The sequence below is a fragment of the Ascaphus truei genome, unplaced genomic scaffold (genome assembly GCF_040206685.1).
Source record: "Ascaphus truei isolate aAscTru1 unplaced genomic scaffold, aAscTru1.hap1 HAP1_SCAFFOLD_293, whole genome shotgun sequence".
In the NCBI taxonomy this organism is placed as follows: Eukaryota; Metazoa; Chordata; class Amphibia; order Anura; family Ascaphidae; genus Ascaphus; species Ascaphus truei.
Genome location: NW_027455891.1, coordinates 337,539 through 362,062, shown reverse-complemented (window position 1 = coordinate 362,062; position 24,524 = coordinate 337,539). Strand labels below are relative to the sequence as shown.

The window sequence follows — 24,524 nt, the reverse complement described above, 5'->3', positions numbered from 1 at the left end:
CAGTGTGTTCCCCGGAAGCGATACAATGTGTTCCCCGGAAGCGATACAGTGTGTTCCCCGGAAGTGATACAGTGTGTTCCCCGGAAGTGATACAGTGTGTTCCCCGGAAGTGATACAATGTGTTCCCCGGAAGTGATACAGTGTGTTCCCCGGAAGTGATACAGTGTGTTCCCCGGAAGTGATACAGTGTGTTCCCCAGAAGTGATACAGTGTGTTCCCCGGAAGTGATACAATGTGTTCCCCGGAAGTGATACAGTGTGTTCCCCGGAAGTGATACAGTGTGTTCCCCGGAAATGATACAGTGTGTTCCCCGGAAGTGATACAGTGTGTTCCCCGGAAGTGATACAGTGTGTTCCCCGGAAGTGATACAATGTGCTCCCCGGAAGTGATACAATGTGTTCCCCGGAATTGATACAATGTGTTCCCCGGAAGTGATACAATGTGTTCCCCGGAAGTGATACAATGTGTTCCCCGGAAGCGATACAATGTGTCCCCAGGAAGTGATACAGTGTGTTCCCCAGGAAGTGATACAGTGTGTTCCCCGGAAGTGATACAATGTGTTCCCCGGAAGTGATACAATGTGTTCCCCGGAAGTGATACAGTGTGTTCCCCGGAAGTGATACAGTGTGTTCCCCGGAAGTGATACAGTGTGTTCCTCGGAAGTGATACAGTGTGTTCCCCGGAAGTGATACAATGTGTTCCCCGGAAGCGATACAATGTGTTCCCCGGAAGCGATATAATGTTTTCCCCGGAAGTGATACAATGTGTTCCCCGGAAGTGATACAGTGAGTTCCCCGGAAGTGATACAGTGTGTTCCCCGGAAGTGATACAATGTGTTTCCCGGAAGTGATACAGTGAGTTCCCCGGAAGTGATACAATGTGTTCCCCGGAAGCGATACAGTGTGTTCCCCGGAAGCGATACAATGTGTTCCCCGGAAGCGATACAATGTGTTCCCCGGAAGCGATACAGTGTGTTCCCCGGAAGCGATACAGTGTGTTCCCCGGAAGCGATACAGTGTGTTCCCCGGAAGCGATACAGTGTGTTCCCCGGAAGCGATACAGTGTGTTCCCCGGAAGTGATACAGTGTGTTCCCCGGAAGTGATACAGTGTGTTCCCCGGAAGTGATACAGTGTGTTCCCTGGAAGTGATACAGTGTGTTCCCCGGAAGCGATACAATGTGTTCCCCGGAAGCGATACAATGTGTTCCCCGGAAGTGATACAATGTGTTCCCCGGAAGTGATACAATGTGTTCCCCGGAAGCGATACAGTGTGTTCCCCGGAAGTGATACAATGTGTTCCCCGGAAGCGATACAGTGTGTTCCCCGGAAGCGATACAGTGTGTTCCCCGGAAGTGATACAATGTGTCCCCCGGAAGTGATAGTGTGTTCCCCGGAAGTGATACAATGTGTTCCCCGGAAGCGATACAGTGTGTTCCCCGGAAGTGATACAGTGTGTTCCCCGGAAGTGATACAATGTGTTCCCCGGAAGTGATACAATGTGTTCCCCGGAAGTGATACAATGTGTTCCCCGGAAGTGATACAGTGTGTTCCCCGGAAGTGATACAATGTGTTCCCCGGAAGTGATACAATGTGTTCCCCGGAAGTGATACAGTGTGTTCCCCGAAAGTGATACAATGTTTTCCCCGGAAGCGATACAGTGTGTTCCCCGGAAGTGATACAATGTTTTCCCCGGAAGTGATACAGTGTGTTCCCCGGAAGTGATACAATGTGTTCCCCGGAAGTGATACAATGTGTTCCCCGGAAGTGATACATTGAGTTCCCCGGAAGTGATACAATGTGTTCCCCGGAAGTGATACAGGGAGTTCCCTCGCGGTTTCCTGCATGTCCTGGGAACAGTTATAACAATACATGGTTACTTTGCCTGAGGGGGGTTAGGCTTGGGTCCCGCTGCGTCCGGCAGGGCACGCGACCGCGCCACTCACCAGCTCCTTGCTTCCTCCCAAGTCGGCCCCAGTCCCTGCTCGCTGCCAGGCTCACTTCGCACAGTGACGCGTCAGCCAGCAGGGGCTGCAATGCGATTGTGATCCCGAGCGGCGTCACGGGGTGTGGCAGGGAGCCAATGAGGAGGGGCGATTGGCGGCAGGGGGGGTGGATCCTTCCTCAATGCTGGACACACACACGGCCCACCCGACCTGTTTTGTCCATGCCCCCGCACCTAAAAACGGCTCCCTAAAGGTCGCAGATCGCGGGGAAGTGTCGTGCACGCGCCACCAGGACGCAAGGCGGGCACGCCAGCGCGTGCAGCGGGGCCTTAGCCTTTCTACATTATATACAAGCTATAGCATCCACAGTAACAGATAATATATGTTATAGGCGTATGTAACAGACCAGATTAAAGCTGCAGTTCAGGCTCCCGTTTTTTTTTTAACTTCAATAGTTTCATCTGGGCAATCTCTACTTACCTAAAGAACTGCATAGCTGCCGGTCAATTCGTTCTCCGTCTATTGATCGGCAAAGTTTGGCGACATCTTTAAATATGGGGAATGTAAATCGTTGCTATAGGAACAAGCATGCTTGTTAAAATAGAATACATGAAAATTGGTCTTTCAAAGTTGTTTTTTTTAAAAACAGAAAATGCTAAAAGTATTTTTTCTTACTACAGAACTGATTTATTAAAAAAAAAAAAAAACATACAGGATATTGCCTGAACTTCAGCTTTAACATGTGAGACAGCTTTAGTTTTGAAAGAACTTAGACTGGTGGCGGCTTTGAGTCTCAGGTAGACTGTTCCAGGTGTGAGGTGCACGGTAAGGCTCCTTGAATACTGCATGGTCGCGGCCACGTGACGTGAAACATGCGCTGGAGGCGTGGCCGTGACGTCACATGAACGGTTCACCCTCATTGTCTGAACCACTCACGTGACGTGGCCGTCACGTGGCAAGAACAATTCCAATTCTAGGTTAAAAAAAAATCGCGCGTGCTGTCACGCACACTGTGTGCGCTTTCATTGCTCTCCATTCAGCGCGACGTGAGTATAATCATGGCCTAAGAAAAGGAACGGCTGGATACTTTGTTGAGCCTTGGGACCATGAACAGTCAGTTCTGTGACATAATATCTGGAACTTCCTGTACTATGACCACTTCCTATTATATATATGTCTGAAGGCACAAGAAAAGTATAGTGTTCTTAAAAAATGTTCAGATGTCACCTGCCTTTAACACCCAGGTTTTCCTTCTCCCTCCCAGATCTGACGTGGTGGTCCTGTGCTTCTCCCTGGCCAATCCCCACTCTCTGCGTCACGTCAAGAGTATGTGGTATCCGGAGATCAAGCACTTCTGCCCCCGCACCCCTGTGGTGCTTGTCGGATGCCAGCTGGACCTGCGATACGCGGACCTGGACGCTGTGAACCGTGCTCGCCGCCCGCTGGCAAAGTGAGTGAAACCGTGCCAGCGTGCACATGGGGACCCTTAACTCCTTCAAAGCCTGGGTGGACATACGGACCATATTAAACCCTATAAACGCCAGAATGGGCATTGGGACGTTTCTTAACCCATTCCCTGCCAAGTGCATATTCTGACCCTTGGTAACTCCTCTATCAGCCGAGGGGTCAGCAATGTGTTGCGAAGCATTGCAATGTGGTGTTGACCCCTTTGGCAGTGAAGGAGTTAACTAGTGATACCATCCATTATGAAAGTGCGCCAGCCCAGGGCTAACACTGGAGTGATGGGACAGTCGCACGTTTTCCCAGCTGTCACAGCTCTTAACCCTCATTGTAGAGGTGATTGGGTGACCTACATTTATTCTCTGCCTCTTCCCCGCGCTCTCCCTCTTTCCATCCCCATTCTACCTCTTTCCCCCTCTCTCCTTCCTCTTCCCCTGTCAAGGGGAGACTCCTGGAGCTGGTAGGACCTCGGTGGCCAGAACAGCGGGGAGCAGGCAAGGATTGTTGGGGTCACGGGCTGAGGTTGGAAGCTGGCAGCAAGCAGGAACATCGGGGTCACAGGCAGAGTTCGGCAACAGGAAAGCAGGAACAGGGCAGGGGAGCAGGAACTGAGACTAGGGAGCAGGGACAGGTCTGGAACTTGCTAGCAGGAAACTGAGTGGGGCAATCTAGTTCAATAGCAGGAACCTTTAATATGAACAGAACTCAAATACAGGACTGGTACAGGAACAGATCAGAGACAGAAGCATGGGTATAGGAGTCTGGACACAAAACAAAGGCAAGGGAGAAACAGGAAACAAGAACTATAAGGACAGAGAACAGGAGCAACAAAAAGACAGACAGAGGAACACCAGAGCAGCCAGAAAGCAGCAGCACACCCGGTGGACAGAGAAAGGAACTATGGCTGGGAGCAAGATGTCTAGGAGACCCTGACATTACTCCCCTCTATCCAGAGCGTTCTCCTCAAGATCATCCAGTCTCTTTCTGGATACCTTGATAAAAAGCAGACTCTGGGTGACCCACCTCTGGTGATTTGTTGATGGGTGAAAAACTTGTCCCACCGCGACGGCGCAGGGACCAGTAAGTGGTACATCGGGCGTTGCAAGGAACTTCCCGATTGGTACGTTCTACTCAATTGCAGGGGCATGGGCATCAGGAACGGGTGCATCAGGTTTTCCATACCAGTCAGTGGGGACATTGAGTTCACTCTCCGTGGTCTCTCTTTTTATGACCAACATATATCTCTTAGTTCTGGAATCTTTCTCCAACTTCATCTTTTCAGACTTCAGTTTAGCACTAAATGCCGGTTCCTTGTAATCCTTGCTCAGGTCTTGCAAAGCCTCTGTCAGCTTGCTTTTGAATTTGGGGGGGGGGGGGGGGGGGCGGGGGTTCTGAGAGTTTGCTGGGTATTCTGTCTGTCCTGAATCCGCTTCTACTGTCCCAGTCTCCTGCCGTTTCGTGGTATCACTTAATGAGCATTCAAGACCTGCGTTTTCAGCTCTTGAGGCTGTCCTTCAGCATTTCTTTTCACACTCAATGCAGTTGCCAGTTCAGCTTCTTTGGAGTTGAGTCGTGATTCCATATCTCCCAGCTGACTCTTCAATCTGTTTACTTTTCCTTATTTTTGACCAGCAGCTGCTGGTACTTCTTCCGGGCCTTGTCCAACTCTAGCTGCAGCTAGGCCTTCTCACGGGCTGTGTGGTCCAGTAATTCGTAGGCATCGGCCATCATTACCTCATAGTACAGTGTCAGGTCGAGCTATATTTTTAACTCGGCGATCTGCGCCTACAGCGCTGTGAGTTGCTGGGATGTGTCTTCAGCTGCCAGCTTTAGCTCTTCCATTTCTAGGCTTTGCTGCAATTTCCACGCCTCGGCGATAGACCCCTGTTGAGTTCTGTGACGGTGATGGGGGTAACCAGGCTCACTAATAAAGGTTAAGCCCACTTGGTTGCCCGTGAACTGTGTTTTGGGTTTTTAGAGTGTTGGCTCTTGGACCAGTGTATTGTGCATGTGTTGCCTTGCAGTGTGTAAGGGATACAGGCTAGTGTAAAGGAAGCAGGTTAGCTTACACTCTTATCTCAATACACCAAAAGGCGGTAACATATTTTAACAGAAGCGTGTATAGAAGTATATTTTATTCAGCAGCCATGTTTTAAGAAAATGTTTTACTTTATACATGTAACATATGGCAGGGTCTTTTCATCTGGGGATCAAAGGAGAACTCCTGGCCACCCCAGGTTTTGGTGCCAGGTCACCTCCTGGAAGTCCCATAGATCAAAGTAACACTTGTGCCATAGGTGTGAGCAGCCAGATGGGCAGGATAGCTAAGTTAAGTGCTAGCATCCTGGAATGAAGGCAAGCTATCCTGGCCAGTTGTCACCTGCCCCAGACATTCGGGCATTGGGCTTAGAATAGTGAGCACGATGGTGATCTGCGCACATGCCCTCTTACTTTTCTGAAGCCATAGGTGCCAGCTTTCACAAACCTGGCAAAGTGTGTAATTGGTCAGCGATGAAATTCCCACGCTGGTGGTTGGTGGATAATCTGTGGGACTGCCTGTCCCAAAGTGTATAAGACAGCTAGACACCATCCCAAAGGTGTGATTCAATGTGTGTTCCATGAATTCCAAGCTCTAAGTAAGTCATGTAAGATTCTCAGAGGCCAAGTGTCCAGTTACAAGTCTCCAGCAGGAAGAGACTACTTGACGGAAAAGCTGCCTGGATTATTTTGCTCTTTGTTTTGCAACGGTTACTAGGGTTAGCTTGGTCATAAGCCCCTACAACTAGAAAAGATAGTTTGTATTACCCCAGATTTCCAAAGTAAGTGTATTTCTAGTGTAAATTGTTACATTGTGTTTTTCTTTTCCTGAAATAAATTGCAATTTATTTTACCTCCTTGTTTTTCTCAATCACATGATCCAGGTATAAATGTGTTGATAAACCTGGTCTCCCGTGACAAGTGCATCTTGCAATTCTACTCTCAGGGCCTTCATCTCTTCACTGTGATCGTTCTGAGCTTGCTTCCACTCATCTTTCATTACATCTTGGAGCTCTGCCAATTCCTTTGCTAGGGTCTCAGCAGTTTGCCTTTTCCAGGTCTCTTTCTCCTGGGTGTACTGACTGTTAGGGATGGAGCAGTGTCTCTGCTCCTCTAGCTCTTGTTTCAGTTTCTGGACCGCCTCGTGCTCCCTCTCATACAAGGGTACCTGGCCTCTTATCCTCCTCCAGCGAGGCTCTGGTTATGCTCAGTGTGGCCTTTAGCTCCTCATGCTGCTCTCTGGGAACACACTGGGTACTCAAATGCTCTTGCAGAATTTTCACTTTCTTAGTAGTCTGGATACTTTCTACTAGCCGAACTTGCTGCTTCTCCTCGGCATCCGCCTGTTTCTACTTGGCATTCTGCAGACTCACATGCATTACTTGTAGCTGGCTCTGCATCATGTTTTCTGCTTGTGCACTGCTCCAGGGAGATACGTTCTTCTTGCAGCACTCTCTCTGCAGCTCGGTACTAAGTCTGTGAACTTCTTTCTGAGATGCTTCCAGAGCTGCGTCAACTTGATCCATGAAACGCTGGTCCTGGGCAGAATCCGCATACTGTAGGCCTTATCCAGCTTACTTGACAAGATCATCCTGTCACTTTCCAACTGATCCTTTTCTTTTTCCAAGGCACCCTCTGCTTTTTCCAGTGCCAATTGCATCCTTGACTTTTCTTCTATCAATTGTCTCTTCTCTTCTAATTCATGGAGTCTTTTATCTCCTTCACAGACTTGTTCAAAGAAGTTTTGCTCATTTGGTTTATAGTTTCAAACCTACTATGTAACCCTTCGAAGGCCTCTCACAGAACATACCTCTGTGTTTAAGTAGAAAATCTCCCGAGATGCTCCCAGCTGTGTACTAAGCCTGTGAGCTTCTTTCTGAGAGGTTTCCAGCACTATGCCAACTTGACCAATGAAACTCTGATCCTGGGCAGAATCTGCATATGCATTCTCCAGCTTACTTGAAAAGATAAATCTGTCACTCTCTAACTGATCATTTTCTTTCTCCTGGAGTACATACTTAGCAATTGCTGAAAACAGACACTTTTTGTAGTGCAGCCTTGGTCTCTTGCTCTTTATCTAGGCGTCCATGGAGGCAATCAATCTCTTTCCATGCAGACTTTACTGAGGTTAAAGGGTCATCTTTAATTCCTTCTGCAACTTCTATAATTGAACAGCCACCCTTCTTTTTCTTTATCTTTGCTTTGAGAAACTCTGAAAAATCAGTGGTCCTGTGTTCACATTTATTGCTTAAGACTGTTTTCAAAGTGGGAGCCATAGCTTCAGACATGGGGAAACCAAACTTCCCAAGAAAACCAGTAAAGAGGAAACGTCTTTAAAGCAGAAGCATTAGAATGAACAACAGAAATATTAGGTACAACAGAGAGACAAAAGATAGGAGGGCCGGCCCTTAGATTTGAGACCTTGGCATTAGTCACAGAAAGATCATAAATTGCAGGGAAACCATACACAGAGAAACTTGCAGTCATATCTGAAACTTTAGAATTAAGCATGCGAATATCCCAGATTGGGAGAAACTAAAGACAGAGAACTTACAATTAAATCTGACACGTTTTTTAGAATCAAGCATAGGAATAGGGCAGGTTGCAGAAAAATCACAGCATAAGCATCAAAACAATGGAAGTGCTCTTGTTTTTGAAATGGGGACCTATAAAAACAGCAGTGACTGGGCCAGTGCAACACCTTGATTCTTTTCTTTTTCAGCCATTCTGTTGTAGATTTGCTGGTGTGCTTGGGATCATTTGTCCTGTTGCATGACCCAATTACGGCCAAGCTTTAGCTGTCGGACAGATGACCTCACATTTGACTCTAGAATACTTTGATATACAAAGGAGTTCATGGTCGACTCAATGACTGCAAGGTTCCCAGGTCCTGTGGCTGCAAAACAAGCCCAAATCATCACCCCTCCACCACCGTGCTTGACAGTTGGTATGAGGTGTTTGTGCTGATATGGTGTTTGGTTTTCGCCAAACGTGGCACTGTGCATTATGACCAAACATCTCCCCTTTGGTCACGTCTGTCCAAAGGACATTGTTCCAGAAGTCTTGTGGTTTGTTCAGATGCAACTTTGCAAACCTAAGCCGTGCTGCCATGTTCTTTTTAGAGAGAAGAGGCTTTCTCCTGGCAACCCTTCCAAACAAACCATACTTGTTCAGTCTTTTTCTAATTGTTCTGTTATGAGCTTTAACATTTAACATGCTAACTGAGGCCTGTAGAGTCTGAGATGTAACTCTTGGGGTTTTTGCAATTTCTCTGAGCATTGCACGGTCTGACCTTGGGGTGAATTTGCTGGGACGTCCACTCCTGGGAAGAATGGCAACTGTCTTGAATGTTTTCCACTTTTGAATAATCTTTCTCACTGTAGAATGATGGACTTTAAATTGTTTGGAAATGGCCTTATAACCCTTCCCAGATTGATGGGCAGCAACAATTGCTTCTCTAAGATAATTGCTGATGTCTTTCCTCCTTAGCATTGTGTTAACACACACCTGAATGCTCCAGACCAGCAAACTGCTAAAACTTTGGCTTTTATAGAGGTAGTCACACTTTCTGATGATCAATTAATCAAGGGCATTTGATTAGGAGCACCTGTCTGCTACTTAGCATCTTAATTCCTATGGATGCAGTAAGGGTGTACTTAGTTTTTCACACACAGCTTCTCCATTTTGTCTTTATTTTTGTTAAATCATGACACTGTGTAATATGTCATGTGTTGTTGTTCATCTGAGGTTGTATTTACCTGATTTTAAGACCTGCTAAGGAACAGATGATTGTTATAATGTTGTGTGTGTGTGTGTGTGCTGTGTATTTTGCAGATAATATTAAAGCATCGGATGATTATGAAGTATAGGATAACCTTATTCCAGAGCTTTTTGCATTGAGCTCCTTCTCCTCAGTAGTGGGTTAAATCCGGGTTAGTTTTGTGGTATTTTATCAGCTGCTGTAAATCAGTAACAGAAGCAGACAGAGGGTTGTTCAGACATTTGACATTGCGTATCCCCAAGTTCTGCTGATGGGGGGCATTTTTCTGTCTGCTTTTATACCTTCCAACACAGGATCCACACAATGGAAGTCTGGAACCGCCGAGCTACACACTGTGTGGGCTTTGGAATATAACGGATATTTTCAAACTGGACGTTGGCATTGTCTTCTAGCGGGACATTTATCCCTCGTATGGAGAGTTTGGTAGATTGAATGAGCTTCTGAGGGCCGGGTTTATCTCTGTAGATGGACTGCACATAGTGTCTGGTTCGTAGGTCTGCGTAGAAATGCTTAGTGTGCAGGTGGAAATAGTTTTGAACATCAATGAAGTGCGATCTCGTTCTCTTGTCTTTTATCCAAGAATGGTGCTCAGTGCTTGATTTCTCCTTCCCTGGTGTTATAGCTCTGGGTGCGAAACGGAGGCTTTCTCGGAAGTGGAAGGAAGGAGGAGACCGAGCGATCTAGAAGTGAGAGTTTGGCGCAGAGGCTTCCCGGCTAATAAAGAGCCTTACGTGGAGATACTGTTAGTACTGGAAATATGATATTCTGTTCCTTCCGCCGGCGGTGGGGATGCCAACGATATGGGTTTTATCCAACTCCTCTTCCAGTGCTAGATTGGAGACCGGGCTCGCCCGTCGGTGATCTCTAAAGATAAACCAGCGGTTACGCCGCTCCCAGGTTCGGAAGATGGAGGCCGCCAGGCGTGGAGTTGTAGTTTAGCCAGGGTCATTCTGTAGGGTTTTTGTTCCAAATAACGCGTGTAAATGCTGTATTTCCGTGCTGTATACATTGTCATCTTTTGTGGCATGAAGTAGGACTTGTATTTTGGGAAGATGGGCCGTTTGGATGGTGCCAATTTACCCCGATAAATTTAGATTAAAGAGAAACCGTTATCTCGTTCTTTAACTTTTTTTTTTCTATAATTGGTTTATACCCTGCAAAGTATCCGAAGTAATTTATACTGGTTTTTATATTCATTACTAGAATAAAAGCCCGTCAATAATGACAAGTTTTACTTTTTTCTTTCCCCCCTCTTCCCCTTACTCTCCCCCCTCCTTCCCTTACTCTCTCTTCCTTTTTTCTCTTCTTTCTCCCTAGCGCCCCCCACTCTTCTCTTTCCCACCCTCTTCCCCCATTCTCTCTCCGCCACATCTTTTATTTAATACCTTACGATGTCGCCCATTATTTTCGCCACCGCTTTCTCATCCGACACCGTCTGCTTTCTGCCTAAATGTTCTAGCGATCTGGCTCTCTACAGTATATCTGCCTAAACCAAGAGGCGCAGCAGGTCGGCACGCTCACTCAACTGAATACTTAGGGGCACAAGTCCCTGTGCAACAGGCCTTCTAGTGAGTGTGAAAGGTATTAGTGTGAACCAATATGTGAGGACGCAGTGACGTGATCAATCACCTTATTAACGTGGTACGTGAATCATATACCTGTGTGACTCAGGGACCTTTATCTGGCCAAAGTATTAAATACAAATATTGTGACTTTAGTGACAGTATAATTCCGTATGGAAAAGTAAACCGAAGCCCGTATAGGTTTGAAATACATCCTCCGCTCTTAGATGAGAAACCGTTTCTTCAGATATTATGTACAGACTTTAAAGAAAAGGGAGCGGGGGACAGAGGGGAGGAATAAACCTAAAAAACACCATAGGGTGGTCACGTATTAACAAGCAGAGCAAATCTCAGAAGGAGAGTAACAAGCAGAGCAAATCTCAGAGGGAGAGTAACAAGCAGAGCAAATCTCAGAAGGAGAGTAACAAGCAGAGCAAATCTCAGAAGCAGAGTAACAAGCAGAGCAAATCTCAGGAGAGTAACAAGCAGAGCAAATCTCAGAAGCAGAGTAACAAGCAGAGCAAATCTCAGAAGGAGAGTAACAAGCAGAGCAAGTCTCAGAAGGAGAGTAACAAGCAGAGCAAGTCTCAGAAGGAGAGTAACAAGCAGAGCAAATCTCAGAAGGAGAGTAACAAGCAGAGCAAGTCTCAGAAGGAGAGTAACAAGCAGAGCAAGTCTCAGAAGGAGAGTAACAAGCAGAGCAAGTCTCAGAAGGAGAGTAACAAGCAGAGCAAATCTCAGAAGGAGAGTAACAAGCAGAGCAAGTCTCAGAAGGAGAGTAACAAGCAGAGCAAATCTCAGAGGGAGAGTAACAAGCAGAGCAAATCTCAGAAGCAGAGTAACAAGCAGAGCAAATCTCAGAAGGAGAGTAACAAGCAGAGCAAATCTCAGAAGCAGAGTAACAAGCAGAGCAAATCTCAGAAGGAGAGTAACAAGCAGAGCAAGTCTCAGAAGCAGAGTAACAAGCAGAGCAAGTCTCAGAAGGAGAGTAACAAGCAGAGCAAATCTCAGAAGGAGAGTAACAAGCAGAGCAAGTCTCAGAAGGAGAGTAACAAGCAGAGCAAGTCTCAGAAGGAGAGTAACAAGCAGAGCAAGTCTCAGAAGGAGAGTAACAAGCAGAGCAAATCTCAGAAGGAGAGTAACAAGCAGAGCAAGTCTCAGAAGGAGAGTAACAAGCAGAGCAAATCTCAGAGGGAGAGTAACAAGCAGAGCAAATCTCAGAAGCAGAGTAACAAGCAGAGCAAATCTCAGAAGCAGAGTAACAAGCAGAGCAAATCTCAGAAGGAGAGTAACAAGCAGAGCAAATCTCAGAAGCAGAGTAACAAGCAGAGCAAATCTCAGAAGGAGAGTAACAAGCAGAGCAAATCTCAGAAGCAGAGTAACAAGCAGAGCAAATCTCAGAAGGAGAGTAACAAGCAGAGCAAATCTCAGAAGCAGAGTAACAAGCAGAGCAAGTCTCAGAAGGAGAGTAACAAGCAGAGCAAATCTCAGAAGCAGAGTAACAAGCAGAGCAAGTCTCAGAAGGAGAGTAACAAGCAGAGCAAATCTCAGAAGGAGAGTAACAAGCAGAGCAAATCTCAGAAGGAGAGTAACAAGCAGAGCAAGTCTCAGAAGGAGAGTAACAAGCAGAGCAAATCTCAGAAGGAGAGTAACAAGCAGAGCAAATCTCAGAAGGAGAGTAACAAGCAGAGCAAATCTCAGAAGGAGAGTAACAAGCAGAGCAAATCTCAGAAGGAGAGTAACAAGCAGAGCAAATCTCAGAAGCAGAGTAACAATCAGAGCAAATCTCAGAAGCAGAGTAACAAGCAGAGCAAATCTCAGAAGCAGAGTAACAAGCAGAGCAAATCTCAGAGGGAGAGTAACAAGCAGAGCAAATCTCAGAAGCAGAGTAACAAGCAGAGCAAGTCTCAGAAGGAGAGTAACAAGCAGAGCAAATCTCAGAAGCAGAGTAACAAGCAGAGCAAGTCTCAGAAGGAGAGTAACAAGCAGAGCAAATCTCAGAAGCAGAGTAACAAGCAGAGCAAGTCTCAGAAGGAGAGTAACAAGCAGAGCAAATCTCAGAAGGAGAGTAACAAGCAGAGCAAATCTCAGAAGGAGAGTAACAAGCAGAGCAAATCTCAGAAGGAGAGTAACAAGCAGAGCAAATCTCAGAAGGAGAGTAACAAGCAGAGCAAATCTCAGAAGGAGAGTAACAAGCAGAGCAAATCTCAGAAGGAGAGGGGCGAGGGGGTCTCGGGGCGAGGGAGTCGATTCCTCCCAGCAGAGGATGGTCACAAGGGATCCGATCTCCGGGCACAGGCTGAAGATCAGAGGAACGTGGTTATTGAAGATCAGAGGAACGTGGTTATTGAAGATCAGAGGAACGTGGTTATTGAAGATCAGAGGAACGTGGTTATTGAAGATCAGAGGAACGTGGTTATTGAAGATCAGAGGAACGTGGTTATTGAAGATCAGAGGAACGTGGTTATTGAAGATCAGAGGAACGTGGTTATTGAAGAGCAGAGGAACGTGGTTATTGAAGAGCAGAGGAACGTGGTTATTGAAGAGCAGTGGAACGTGGTTATTGAAGAGCAGAGGAACGTGGTTATTGAAGAGCAGAGGAACGTGGTTATTGAAGATCAGAGGAACGTGGTTATTGAAGATCAGAGGAACGTGGTTATTGAAGATCAGAGGAACGTGGTTATTGAAGATCAGAGGAACGTGGTTATTGAAGATCAGAGGAACGTGGTTATTGAAGATCAGAGGAACGTGGTTATTGAAGATCAGAGGAACGTGGTTATTGAAGAGCAGAGGAACGTGGTTATTGAAGAGCAGAGGAACGTGGTTATTGAAGATCAGAGGAACGTGGTTATTGAAGATCAGAGGAACGTGGTTATTGAAGAGCAGAGGAACGTGGTTATTGAAGATCAGAGGAACGTGGTTATTGAAGATCAGAGGAACGTGGTTATTGAAGGCTTCCTCTCTACCCCCACAGGGTTCCTTTCTTCCCTTTCTACCCCCGCGGGGCTCCTCTCTTCCCTCTCTACCCCCGCGGGGCTCCTCTCTGCCCCCCGCCACCTCTCTGCCCCCCACCACCTCTCTGCCCCCCACCACCTCTCTGCCCCCCACCACCTCTCTGCCCCGCACCACCTCTCTGCTCTCTGCCCCGCACCACCTCTCTGCTCTCTGCCCCGCACCACCTCTCTGCTCTCTGCCCCCCACCACCTCTCTGCCCCCCACCACCTCTCTGCCCCCCGCCACCTCTCTGCTCTCTGCCCCCCGCCACCTCTCTGCCCCCCGCCACCTCTCTGCTCTCTGCCCCCCGCCACCTCTCTGCCCCCCGCCACCTCTCTGCCCCCCGCCACCTCTGCCCCCCGCCACCTCTCTGCCCCCCGCCACCTCTCTGCCCCCCGCCACCTCTCTGCCCCCCGCCACCTCTCTGCCCCCCGCCACCTCTCTGCCCCCCGCCACCTCTCTGCCCCCCGCCACCTCTCTGCCCCCCGCCACCTCTCTGCCCCCCGCCACCTCTCTGCCCCCCGCCACCTCTCTGCCCCCCGCCACCCACCACCTCTCTGCTCTCTGCCCCGCACCACCTCTCTGCTCTCTGCCCCGCACCACCTCTCTGCTCTCTGCCCCGCACCACCTCTCTGCTCTCTGCCCCGCACCACCTCTCTGCTCTCTGCCCCGCACCACCTCTCTGCCCCGCACCACCTCTCTGCTCTCTGCCCCCCGCCACCTCTCTGCCCCCCGCCACCTCTCTGCCCCCCGCCACCTCTCTGCCCCCCGCCACCTCTCTGCCCCCCGCCACCTCTCTGCTCTCTGCCCCCCACCACCTCTCTGCCCCGCACCATCTCTCTGCCCCGCACCACCTCTCTGCCCCGCACCACCTCTCTGCCCCGCACAACCTCTCTGCTCTCTGCCCCCCACCACCTCTCTGCCCCCCACCACCTCTCTGCCCCCCACAACCTCTCTGCCCCCCACCACCTCTTTGCCCCCGCCACCTCTCTGCTCTCTGCCCCCCACCACCTCTCTGCCCCCCACCACCTCTCTGCCCCCCACCACCTCTCTGCTCTCTTCCCCGCACCACCTCTCTGCCCCCCGCCACCTCTCTGCCCCCCACCACCTCTCTGCTCCCTGCCCCCCACCACCTCCCTGCCCCCCACCACCTCCCTGCCCCCCACCACCTCTCTGCTCTCTGCCCCCCACCACCTCTCTGCCCCCCACCACCTTTCTGCCCCCCGCCACCTCTCTGCTCTCTGCCCCCCGCCACCTCTCTGCCCCCCGCCACCTCTCTGCCCCCCGCCACCTCTCTGCCCCCGCCACCTCTCTGCCCCCCGCCACCTCTCTGCCCCCTGCCCCCTCTCTGCCCCCCGCCCCCTCTCTGCCCCCCGCCCCCTCTCTGCCCCCCGTCCCCCGCCCCCTCTCTGCCCCCCGCCCCCTCTCTGCCCCCCGCCCCCTCTCTGCCCCCCGCCCCCTCTCTGCCCCCCGCCCCCTATCTGCCCCCCGCCCCCTATCTGCCCCCCACCCCCTCTCTGCCCCCCGCCCCCTCTCTGCCCCCGCCCCCTCTCTGCCCCCGCCCCCTCTCTGCCCCCGCCCCCTCTCTGCCCCGCCCCCTCTCTGCCCCCGCCCCCTCTCTGCCCCCGCCCCCTCTCTGCCCCCCGCCCCCTCTCTGCCCCCCGCCCCCTCTCTGCCCCCCGCCCCCTCTCTGCCCCCCGCCCCCTCTCTGCCCCCCGCCCCCTCTGCCCCCCGCCACCTCTCTGCCCCGCACCACCTCTCTGCTCTCTGCCCCCCGCCACCTCTCTGCCCCCCGCCCCCTCTCTGCCCCCCGCCACCTCTCTGCCCCCCGCCACCTCTCTGCCCCCCGCCCCCTCTCTGCCCCCCGCCACCTCTCTGCCCCCCGCCACCTCTCTGCCCCCCGCCACCTCTCTGCCCCCCGCCACCTCTCTGCCCCCCGCCACCTCTCTGCCCCCCGCCACCTCTCTGCCCCCCCCACCTCTCTGCCGGTTGTTCCCTATATCTCCTGTACTACTCTTTCAGTAGTCTCTGAGTGGGGCGTTGAATGTCTCCGCCCGTGGTGGGCGCACGTTCAGATGCGGTTATGTTTTGAGTGCAAACCCGGCACTATTTCTGCCCATCCGGTTGAGACGGAGACCTTCGCTGTGCCGGTCCCGGGGAACGGACCGCAGAGCGTTTATTCCCCGCAGCGCCTCCGGTGTGGCGCCGGTACTGGCAGGGTAACCAGAGGGGACAGGCGAGGAGGCGCAGTAATGAGTATTGATCAGACAGTAAGCACATGCAATGGGTAACGATTGGTAATAAAGTTCGCTCCTTGGCCGATGCTGTTTGTGCGTCATGCTTCTTCCCCCCTGGCCGGGATATTTGCGATTTGGCGTCATGCCTTAACCCCTTCTCTGCCAGAGGCGTCTGCAATGCAGGGAAGAGCTTTTCCAGAGCGTTTACGTTCTAACTCCTACCTAGCTCTCTCTGCCTCCCCCCTCTGCGCCTCTCCCCACCCCCCTCTGCGCCTCTCCCCACCCCCCTCTGCGCCTCTCCCCACCCCCCTCTGCGCCTCTCCCCACCACCCTCTGCGCCTTTCTCTCTCCCAGGCATCTCTCTCTCCTTTCTCCTCCTGTCTTTGTTCCATGACTGCTATTGTATGTCTTTATTTATATAGCGCCATTAGTGTACACAGCGCTTCCCAGCAGTAATACACGTGGTAATCAAATAAATAACAGATAATATAAATAACAGATCATGGGAATAAGCGCTTGAGACATAAAAGTAACATTAAGGAAGAGGAGTCCCTGCTCCGAGGAGCTTACAGTCTAATTGGTAGGTAGGGAGAACGTACAGAGACCGTAGGAGGGAGTTCAGGTAAGTGCGTCTGCAGGGGGCCAAGCTTTATGTATCGTGTGTTCAGAATATTCATAGTGCTATTCGTATGCTTCTTTACGCAAGTGTGTCTTAAGGTGGGTCTTAAAGGTGGATAGAGAGGGTGCTAGTCGGGTACTGAGGGGAAGGACATTCCAGAGGTGTGGGGCAGTCAGTGAGAAAGGTTTAAGGTGGGAGAGGTCTTTAGATACAAAGGGGGTAGAAAGTAGACATCCTTGAGCAGAACGCAAGTCGGGATGGTGCATAACGAGAAATTAGGGATGAGATGTAAGGAGGGGCAGAAGAGTGTAAAGCTTTAAAAGTGAGGAGAAGAATGGAGTGTGAGATGCGGGATTTGATCGGAAGCCAGGAGAGGGATTTCATGAGGGGATATACCAGTGTGCTGAGACCTCTCTGCTTCGGCCTCATGCCATACACTCGGGGGACGTGTTGCACGTCTGTGCCCTTGCACACCCGGCTCCCACCAGGGGAGTCAGGCAGGACAGCCGTGTTAGAAGCACCAATGTTAGTGGTGCTTTTTCTAGCCGCCGATTCCTCGCGGTGACAGTTGCTGCGGTTTCATTGCACCGCTCATACTCACTAACACAGCAGCAGCGCACCCCCCCCTGATATATACAGTCACATACACAGCCTTGCACACTCGCATTGCACCGCTCATACTCACTAACACAGCAGCAGCGCACCCCCCCTGATATATACAGTCACATGCACAGCCTTGCACACTCGCATTGCACCGCTCATACTCACTAACACACCAGCAGTGCACCCCCCTGATATATACAGTCACATACACAGCCTTGCACACTCGCATTGCCCCGCTCATACTCACTAACACACCAGCAGTGCACCCCCCCTGATATACAGTCACATGCACAGCCTTGCACACTCGCATTGCACCGCTCATACTCACTAACACACCAGCAGTGCACCCCCCCTGATATATACAGTCACATACACAGCCTTGCACACTCGCATTGCACCGCTCATACTCACTAACACAGCAGCAGCGCACCCCCCCTGATATATACAGTCACATACACAGCCTTGCACACTCGCATTGCACCGCTCATACTCACTAACACAGCAGCAGCGCAACCCCCCTGATATATACAGTCACATACACAGCCTTGCACACTCGCATTGCACCACTCATACTCACTAACACACCAGCAGTGCACCCCCCCTGATATATACAGTCACATGCACAGCCTTGCACACTCGCATTGCACCGCTCATACTCACTAACACACCAGCAGTGCACCCCCCCTGATATATACAGTCACATACACAGCCTTGCACACTCGCATTGCACCGCTCATACTCACTAACACACCAGCAGTGCACCCCCCCTGATATATACAGTCACATACACAGCCTTGCACACTCGCATTGCACCGCTCATACTCACTAACACACCAGCAGTGCACCCCCCTGATATATACAGTCACATACACAGCCTTGCACACTCGCATTGCACCGCTCATACTCACTAACACACCAGCAGTGCAGCCCCCCTAATATATACAGTCACACACACAGCCTTGCACACTCGCATTGCACCGCTCATACTCACTAGCACACCAGCAGTGCACCCCCCTGCACCACTCATACTCACTAACACACCAGCAGTGCAGCCCCCCTGATATATACAGTCACATACACAGCCTTGCACACTCGCATTGCACCGCTCATACTCACTAGCACACCAGCAGTGCACCCCCCCTGATATATACAGTCACATACACAGCCTTGCACACTCGCATTGCACCGCTCATACTCACTAACACACCAGCAGTGCACCCCCCTGATATATACAGTCACATACACAGCCTTGCACACTCGCATTGCACCGCTCATACTCACTAGCACACCAGCAGTGCACCCCCCTGCACCACTCATACTCACTAACACACCAGCAGTGCAGCCCCCCTGATATATACAGTCACACACACAGCCTTGCACACTCGCATTGCACCGCTCATACTCACTAGCACACCAGCAGTGCACCCCCCTGCACCACTCATACTCACACACCAGCAGTGCAGCCCCCTGATATATACAGTCACACACACAGCCTTGCACACTCGCATTGCACCGCTCATACTCACTAGCAAACCAGCAGTGCACCCCCCTGATATATACAGTCACATACACAGCCTTGCACACTCGCATTGTACCGCTCATACTCACTAACACACCAGCAGTGCACAGCCTTGCACACTCGCATTGTACCGCTCATACTCACTAACACACCAGCAGTGCACCCCCCCTGATATATGCAGTCACATGCACAGCCTTGCACACTCGCTTTGCACCGCTCATACTCCCTAACACACCAGCAGTGCACCCCCCCTGATATACACAGTCACACACACAGCCTTGCACACTCGCATTGCACCGCTCATACTCACTAACACACCAGCAGTGCACCCCCCTGATATATACAGTCACATACACAGCCTTGCACACTCGCATTGCACCGCTCATACTCACGAACACACCAGCAGTGCCTCCCGCCCTGATACATACAGTCACACACACACAGCCTTGCACACTCGGATTGCACCGCTCATACTCACGAACACACCAGCAGTGCCCCCCGCCCTGATACATACAGTCACACACACACAGCCTTGCACACTCGGATTGCACCGCTCATACTCACTAACACACCAGCAGTGCACCCCCCCTGATATACACAGTCACACACACAGCCTTGCACACTCGCATTGCACCGCTCATACTCACTAACACACCAGCAGTGCACCCCCCTGATATATACAGTCACATACACAGCCTTGCACACTCGCATTGCACCGCTCATACTCACGAACACACCAGCAGTGCCTCCCGCCCTGATACATACAGTCACACACACACAGCCTTGCACACTCGGATTGCACCGCTCATACTCACGAACACACCAGCAGTGCACCCCCCCTGATATACACAGTCACACACACAGCCTTGCACACTCGCATTGCACAGGCTGACACGCAGACCCACACGCTGAGGAAATTGTATGACTCGGCTTTCATGCTTATTTGGGTTCTAGGCCACGGGTGGGCAAGTACAGTCCCCAAGGGCCACCAACAGGTCAGGTATTAGGAATATCCCTGCTTCAGCACAGGTTTCATCATACCTTGCACTTTCCTCCCAGGCCCATCAAGCCCACAGACATCCTCACCCCGGAGACCGGGCACGAGGTGGCCAAGGAGCTGGGCATCCCCTACTACGAGACCAGCGTGGTGGCGCAGTTCGGAGTGAAAGATGTCTTCGATAACGCCATCCGTGCCGCGCTCATCTCCCGGCGGCACCTGCAGTTCTGGAAGTCCCACCTCAAGAACGTGCAGCGCCCGCTGCTGCAGGCCCCTTTCCTGCCCCCCAAACCGCCCCCTCCCATCATCCACGCGCCGGACCCCCCGCAGAGCGACGGACAGGGTCCCGCCGCCCTCTTCTCCACTTCGCTCTGCGCGGACGTTGTGTTCCAGCTGCAGGGCGGGCAGAGGGTCTTTGCTCACAAGGTCTACCTGGCAACGTCGTGCTCCAAGTTCTACGATCTCTTCAATCTGGAGCTGAGCCCCCGAGGGGGAGATGGGCAGAGGGAGCACCACCTATGCCCCCACATGCCATTCCCGGAGGTCAGAGTGGCAAAGGACTCACGGACTAAGAGCCTGGATGTGGACTGTGAGCTCGAGGTGGCCAACAGTGGGCTTAGGGTCCCTCAGCTGCTTCTTAGGACTTCCCAGAGTGACGATGCCCTGAGGGGCAGGAGGAACGGGGGAGGCAGTCGGCTGGGGTGGGGGAGGAGGCTGACAGGCTGGGGCAGGGGGTTTATAAGCGTGCAGCTGGACATGGTGGAAGACCCCCTGACCAAGCGGGAGAGGCCAATGACGGTAGTGCAAATGGAGTCGCTAATTCAGGGCGAGCCGCTGAGGGCGGTGCTGGAGTACCTATACACGGGTCACCTGGACCAGGGCCGGGCAGACCTCATGCAGGTGGCTACCATAGCGGAAGCGCTGGAGGTGTTCGACCTGAGGATGATGGTGTCCAATGTGCTGAACAAAGAGGGCTTCATGAACCAGGAGATCACCAAAGCCTTCCACGTGAGGAGATCCAACCGCATCAAGGAGTGTCTGAGCAGGGGGGTCTTCTCAGGTAAGGAGGCAGGGTGTGAGCAGAGGGTGAGGGGGGGCTGAGGGTGAGGCGGGGCTGGGTGTGAGCAGAGGGTGAGGAGGGCAGGGTGTGAGCAGAGGGGGGAGGCCGTGAGGCGGGGCAGGGTGTGAGCAGAGGGTGAGGCGGGGCTGGGTGTGAGCAGAGGGTGAGGAGGGCAGGGTGTGAGCAGAGGGGGGAGGCCGTGAGGTGGGGCAGGGTGTGAGCAGAGGGTGAGGTGGGGCAGGGTGTGAGCAGAGGGTGAGGGGGGGCAGGGTGTGAGCAGAGGGTGAGGCGGGCAGGGTGTGAGCAGAGGGTGAGGCGGGCAGGGTGTGAGCAGAGGGTGAGACGGGCAGGGTGTGAGCAGAGGGTGAGGGGGGCAGGGTGTGAGCAGAGGGGGAGGGGGGCAGGGTGTGAGCAGAGGGTGAGGGGGGCAGGGTGTGAGCGGTGGGTGAGGGGGGGCAGGGTGTGAGCAGAGGGTGAGGAGGGCAGGGTGTGAGCAGAGGGTGAGGGCAGGGTGTGAGCAGAGGGTGAGGTGGGGCAGGGAGTGAGCAGTGGGTGAGGGGGGGGCAGGGTGTGAGCAGTGGGTGAGGGGGGGCAGGGAGTGAGCAGTGGGTGAGGGGGTGCAGGGAGTGAGCAGAGGGTGAGGTGGGGCAGGGAGTGAGCAGTGGGTGAGGGGGGGCAGGGTGTGAGCAGTGGGTGAGGGGGGGCAGGGTGTGAGCAGAGGGTGAGGGGGGCAGGGTGTGAGCAGAGGGTGAGGTGGGGCAGGGAGTGAGGGGGAGAAGGAAGTGAGCAGAGGGTGAGGTTGGGCAGGGTGTGAGCAGTGGGTGAGGGGGGGCAGGGTGTGAGCAGTGGGTGAGGGGGGGCAGGGAGTGAGCAGTGGGTGAGGGGGGCAGGGTGTGAGCAGTGGGTGAGGGGGGGGCAGGGTGTGAGCAGTGGGTGAGGGGGAGCAGTGGGTGAGGTGTGAGCAGTGGGTGAGGGGGAGCAGTGGGTGAGGGGGGGCAGGGTGTGAGCAGTGGGTGAGGGGAGGGGGGGGCAGGGTGTGAGCAGTGGGTGAGGGGGGCAGGGTTTGAGCAGTGGGTGAGGGGGGGGCAGGGTGTGAGCAGTGGGTGAGGGGGGGGCAGGGATTGAGCAGTGGGTGAGGGGGGGGCAGGGATTGAGCAGTGGGTGAGGGGGGGCAGGGAGTGAGCAGTGGATGAGGAGGGGGGGCATGGAGTGAGCAGTGGGTGAGGGGGGCAGGGTGTGAGCAGTGAGTGAGGGGGGCAGGGTGTGAGCAGTGGGTGAGGGGGGCAGGGTGTGAGCAGTGGGTTAGGGGGGGCAGGGTGTGAGCAGTGGGTGAGGGGGGGCAGGGTGTGAGCAGTGGGTGAGGGGGGCAGGGTGTGAGCAGTGGGTTAGGGGGGGCAGGGTGTGAGCAGTGGGTGAGGGGGGGCAGGGTGTGAGCAGTGGGTGAGGGGGGGCAGGGAGTGAGCAGTGGGTGAGGGGGGGGCAGGGTGTGAGCAGTGGGTGAGGGGGGGCAGTGTGTGAGCAGTGGGTGAGGGGGTGCAGGGAGTGAGCAGTGGGTGAGGGGGGGCATGGAGTGAGCAGTGGGTGAGGGGGGGCAGGGTGTGAGCAGTGGGTGAGGGGGGGCAGGGTGTGAGCAGTGGGTGAGGGGGGGGCAGGGTGTGAGCAGTGGGTGAGGGGGGCAGGGTGTGAGCAGTGGGTGAGGGGGGCAGGGTAAGCAGTGGGTGAGGGTGGGTAGGGTGTGAGCAGTGGGTGAGGGGGGGCAGGGAGTGAGCAGTGGGTGAGGGGGGGCAGGGTGTGAGCAGTGGGTGAGGGGGGGCAGGGTGTGAGCAGTGGGTGAGGGGGGGCAGGGTGTGAGCAGTGGGTGAGGGGGGGCAGGGTGTGAGCAGTGGGTGAGGGGGGGCAGGGATTGAGCAGTGGGTGAGGGGGCAGGGAGTGAGCAGAGGGTGAGGGGGGGGCATGGAGTGAGCAGTGGATGAGGGGGGGCAGGGTGTGAGCAGTGGGTGAGGGGGGGGCAGTGGGTGAGGGGGGGCAGGGAGTGAGCAGAGGGTGAGGGGGGGCAGGGATTGAGCAGAGGGTGAGGTGGGGCAGAGGGTGAGGTGGGGCAGGGTGTGAGCAGGGGCAGGGTGTGAGCAGAGGGTGAGGTGGGGCTGGGTGTGAGCAGAGGCTGAGGAGGGCAGGGTGAGGATGGCAGGGTGTGAGCAGTGGGTGAGGGGAGGCAGGGTGTGAGCAGTGGGTGAGGGGGGGCAGGGAGTGAGCAGAGGGTGAGGTGGGGCAGGGTGTGAGCAGAGGGTGAGGTGGGGCAGAGGGTGAGGAGGGCAGGGTGTGAGGGGGGCAGGGTGTGTGCAGAGGGTGAGGGGGGGCAGGGTGTGAGCAGTGGGTGAGGGGGGCAGGGTGTTAGCAGTGGGTGAGGGGGGCAGGAAGTGAGCAGTGGGTGAGGGGGCAGAGGGTGAGGAGGGCAGGGTGTGAGCAGAGGGTGAGGAGGGCAGGGTGTGAACAGAGGGTGAGGGGGGGCAGGGTGTGAGGGGGGTAGGGTGTGAGGGGGGGCAGTGTGTGAGCAGTGGGTGTATATAGTGTGTGTTCTGGAGGCCAGGGTCATATGTAAGATGATTTAGCCCAGATAGCTTCAACTCGGCCCTCTTTTCAAAGCACAACAAGTCCTGTATCTTTTCTTCACTTTATTGAGTGAAAGCAGGGTAAAAAACAGGAACTTGTGAAGAGATGTTGGTGTTTAAATAGTGTCTCTCTGTGGGTGCCTTGTAGTTAAGGGCAGGTGAAAAGGGTAATCCTACCAGTACAGCAGTTACAGCAGGGTACTCACTCATCCTGAGGTGATGGTGGAAAGGAAGTGAGGGGCAAGGGTCACACTAAAAGTGAAGTGAGACTGCACTAACTGTCAGCAAGGACAGGGGGGGAAATGGGAAAGCCCATTAACTTGGAGGATCTCAGAGGCTGCAGTAGCAGTTCACTGATTACATGCCCAGAGGCAAGAAATGCAACATTGTTGCATATCACACAGGCACAGTATGTGTGTGCAAACTCCATGCTGCTGAAAATAAGAACTGACAGGCAGAAGCTGCAAAGGAGAGAGGGGGGTGAATCAGAAATGCAGTTCTTGTTCCATGACACTCCCCGTCTGGTATCTGGAGATACCACTATATAACTTGAATATGTGGAACATATGTGCAATGCATAACAAAAATAACATCACATTCTCAAACAATGCAAGAGTCCATGTCCACATAGCGATGTGACACCAGCCGGTATCACTGGTATCAAGGTCCCTTGGCCAAGGTTCTTTGGCAAAGGATGCAGGGTGGATGCACAGCTCCAGGTTTGCTGGTTGCACCACAATGTCTTTGTATAAAAGTCTCTGGCACTGTTTCCTTTTAGCCTTGTGAGAGAACAGTCTTTTTGTATCTGTAGTTTTACCCACAGAGTGCATCCCCTTGTAGGTATGCCAGTCGTGGTAGCCTGTCGCTCTATCACCTGGCGTTTGGCAGAAGGAGATGGCCTTTGGCTCCTTGCGGAAGCGGAACAACACTCCTGGAAGACTGGTTGTCGAGTCTAGTCCAGTAAAGAGGGCGTCGTTCAGGGAGACTCCCTGGAGCTGAGCGCTGGGGCTGAACACTACCCGGATTTGATCGGGTAACTGAAGGTGGTAGGCCCCAGATGATTGGAGGTACCAGCATTCTTCACCTTCCTTCATTAGAGGTG

The 24,524-nt window shown here is 53.1% G+C and overlaps 1 protein-coding gene across 10 annotated transcripts in view; it reads left to right on the top strand.

The window, feature by feature from the left end:
• LOC142483065 (rho-related BTB domain-containing protein 2-like) overlaps positions 1-24,524 on the top strand; it is a 200,594-nt gene that overhangs the window by 25,433 nt on the left and 150,637 nt on the right. For 9 of the 10 annotated variants that reach the window (XR_012797212.1, XR_012797211.1, XR_012797210.1 and 6 more), the window contains exons 4-5: positions 3,208-3,393; positions 19,816-20,813. Coding sequence is in view for 6 of the 10 variants with exons in the window: in XM_075583144.1 (XP_075439259.1) it covers positions 3,208-3,393; positions 19,816-20,813 (1,184 nt within the window). In the remaining 4 variants the exon portion in view is untranslated. The remainder of the gene's footprint in view (positions 1-3,207; positions 3,394-19,815; positions 20,814-24,524) is intronic. The other variant, XM_075583146.1, reaches the window with a different exon arrangement.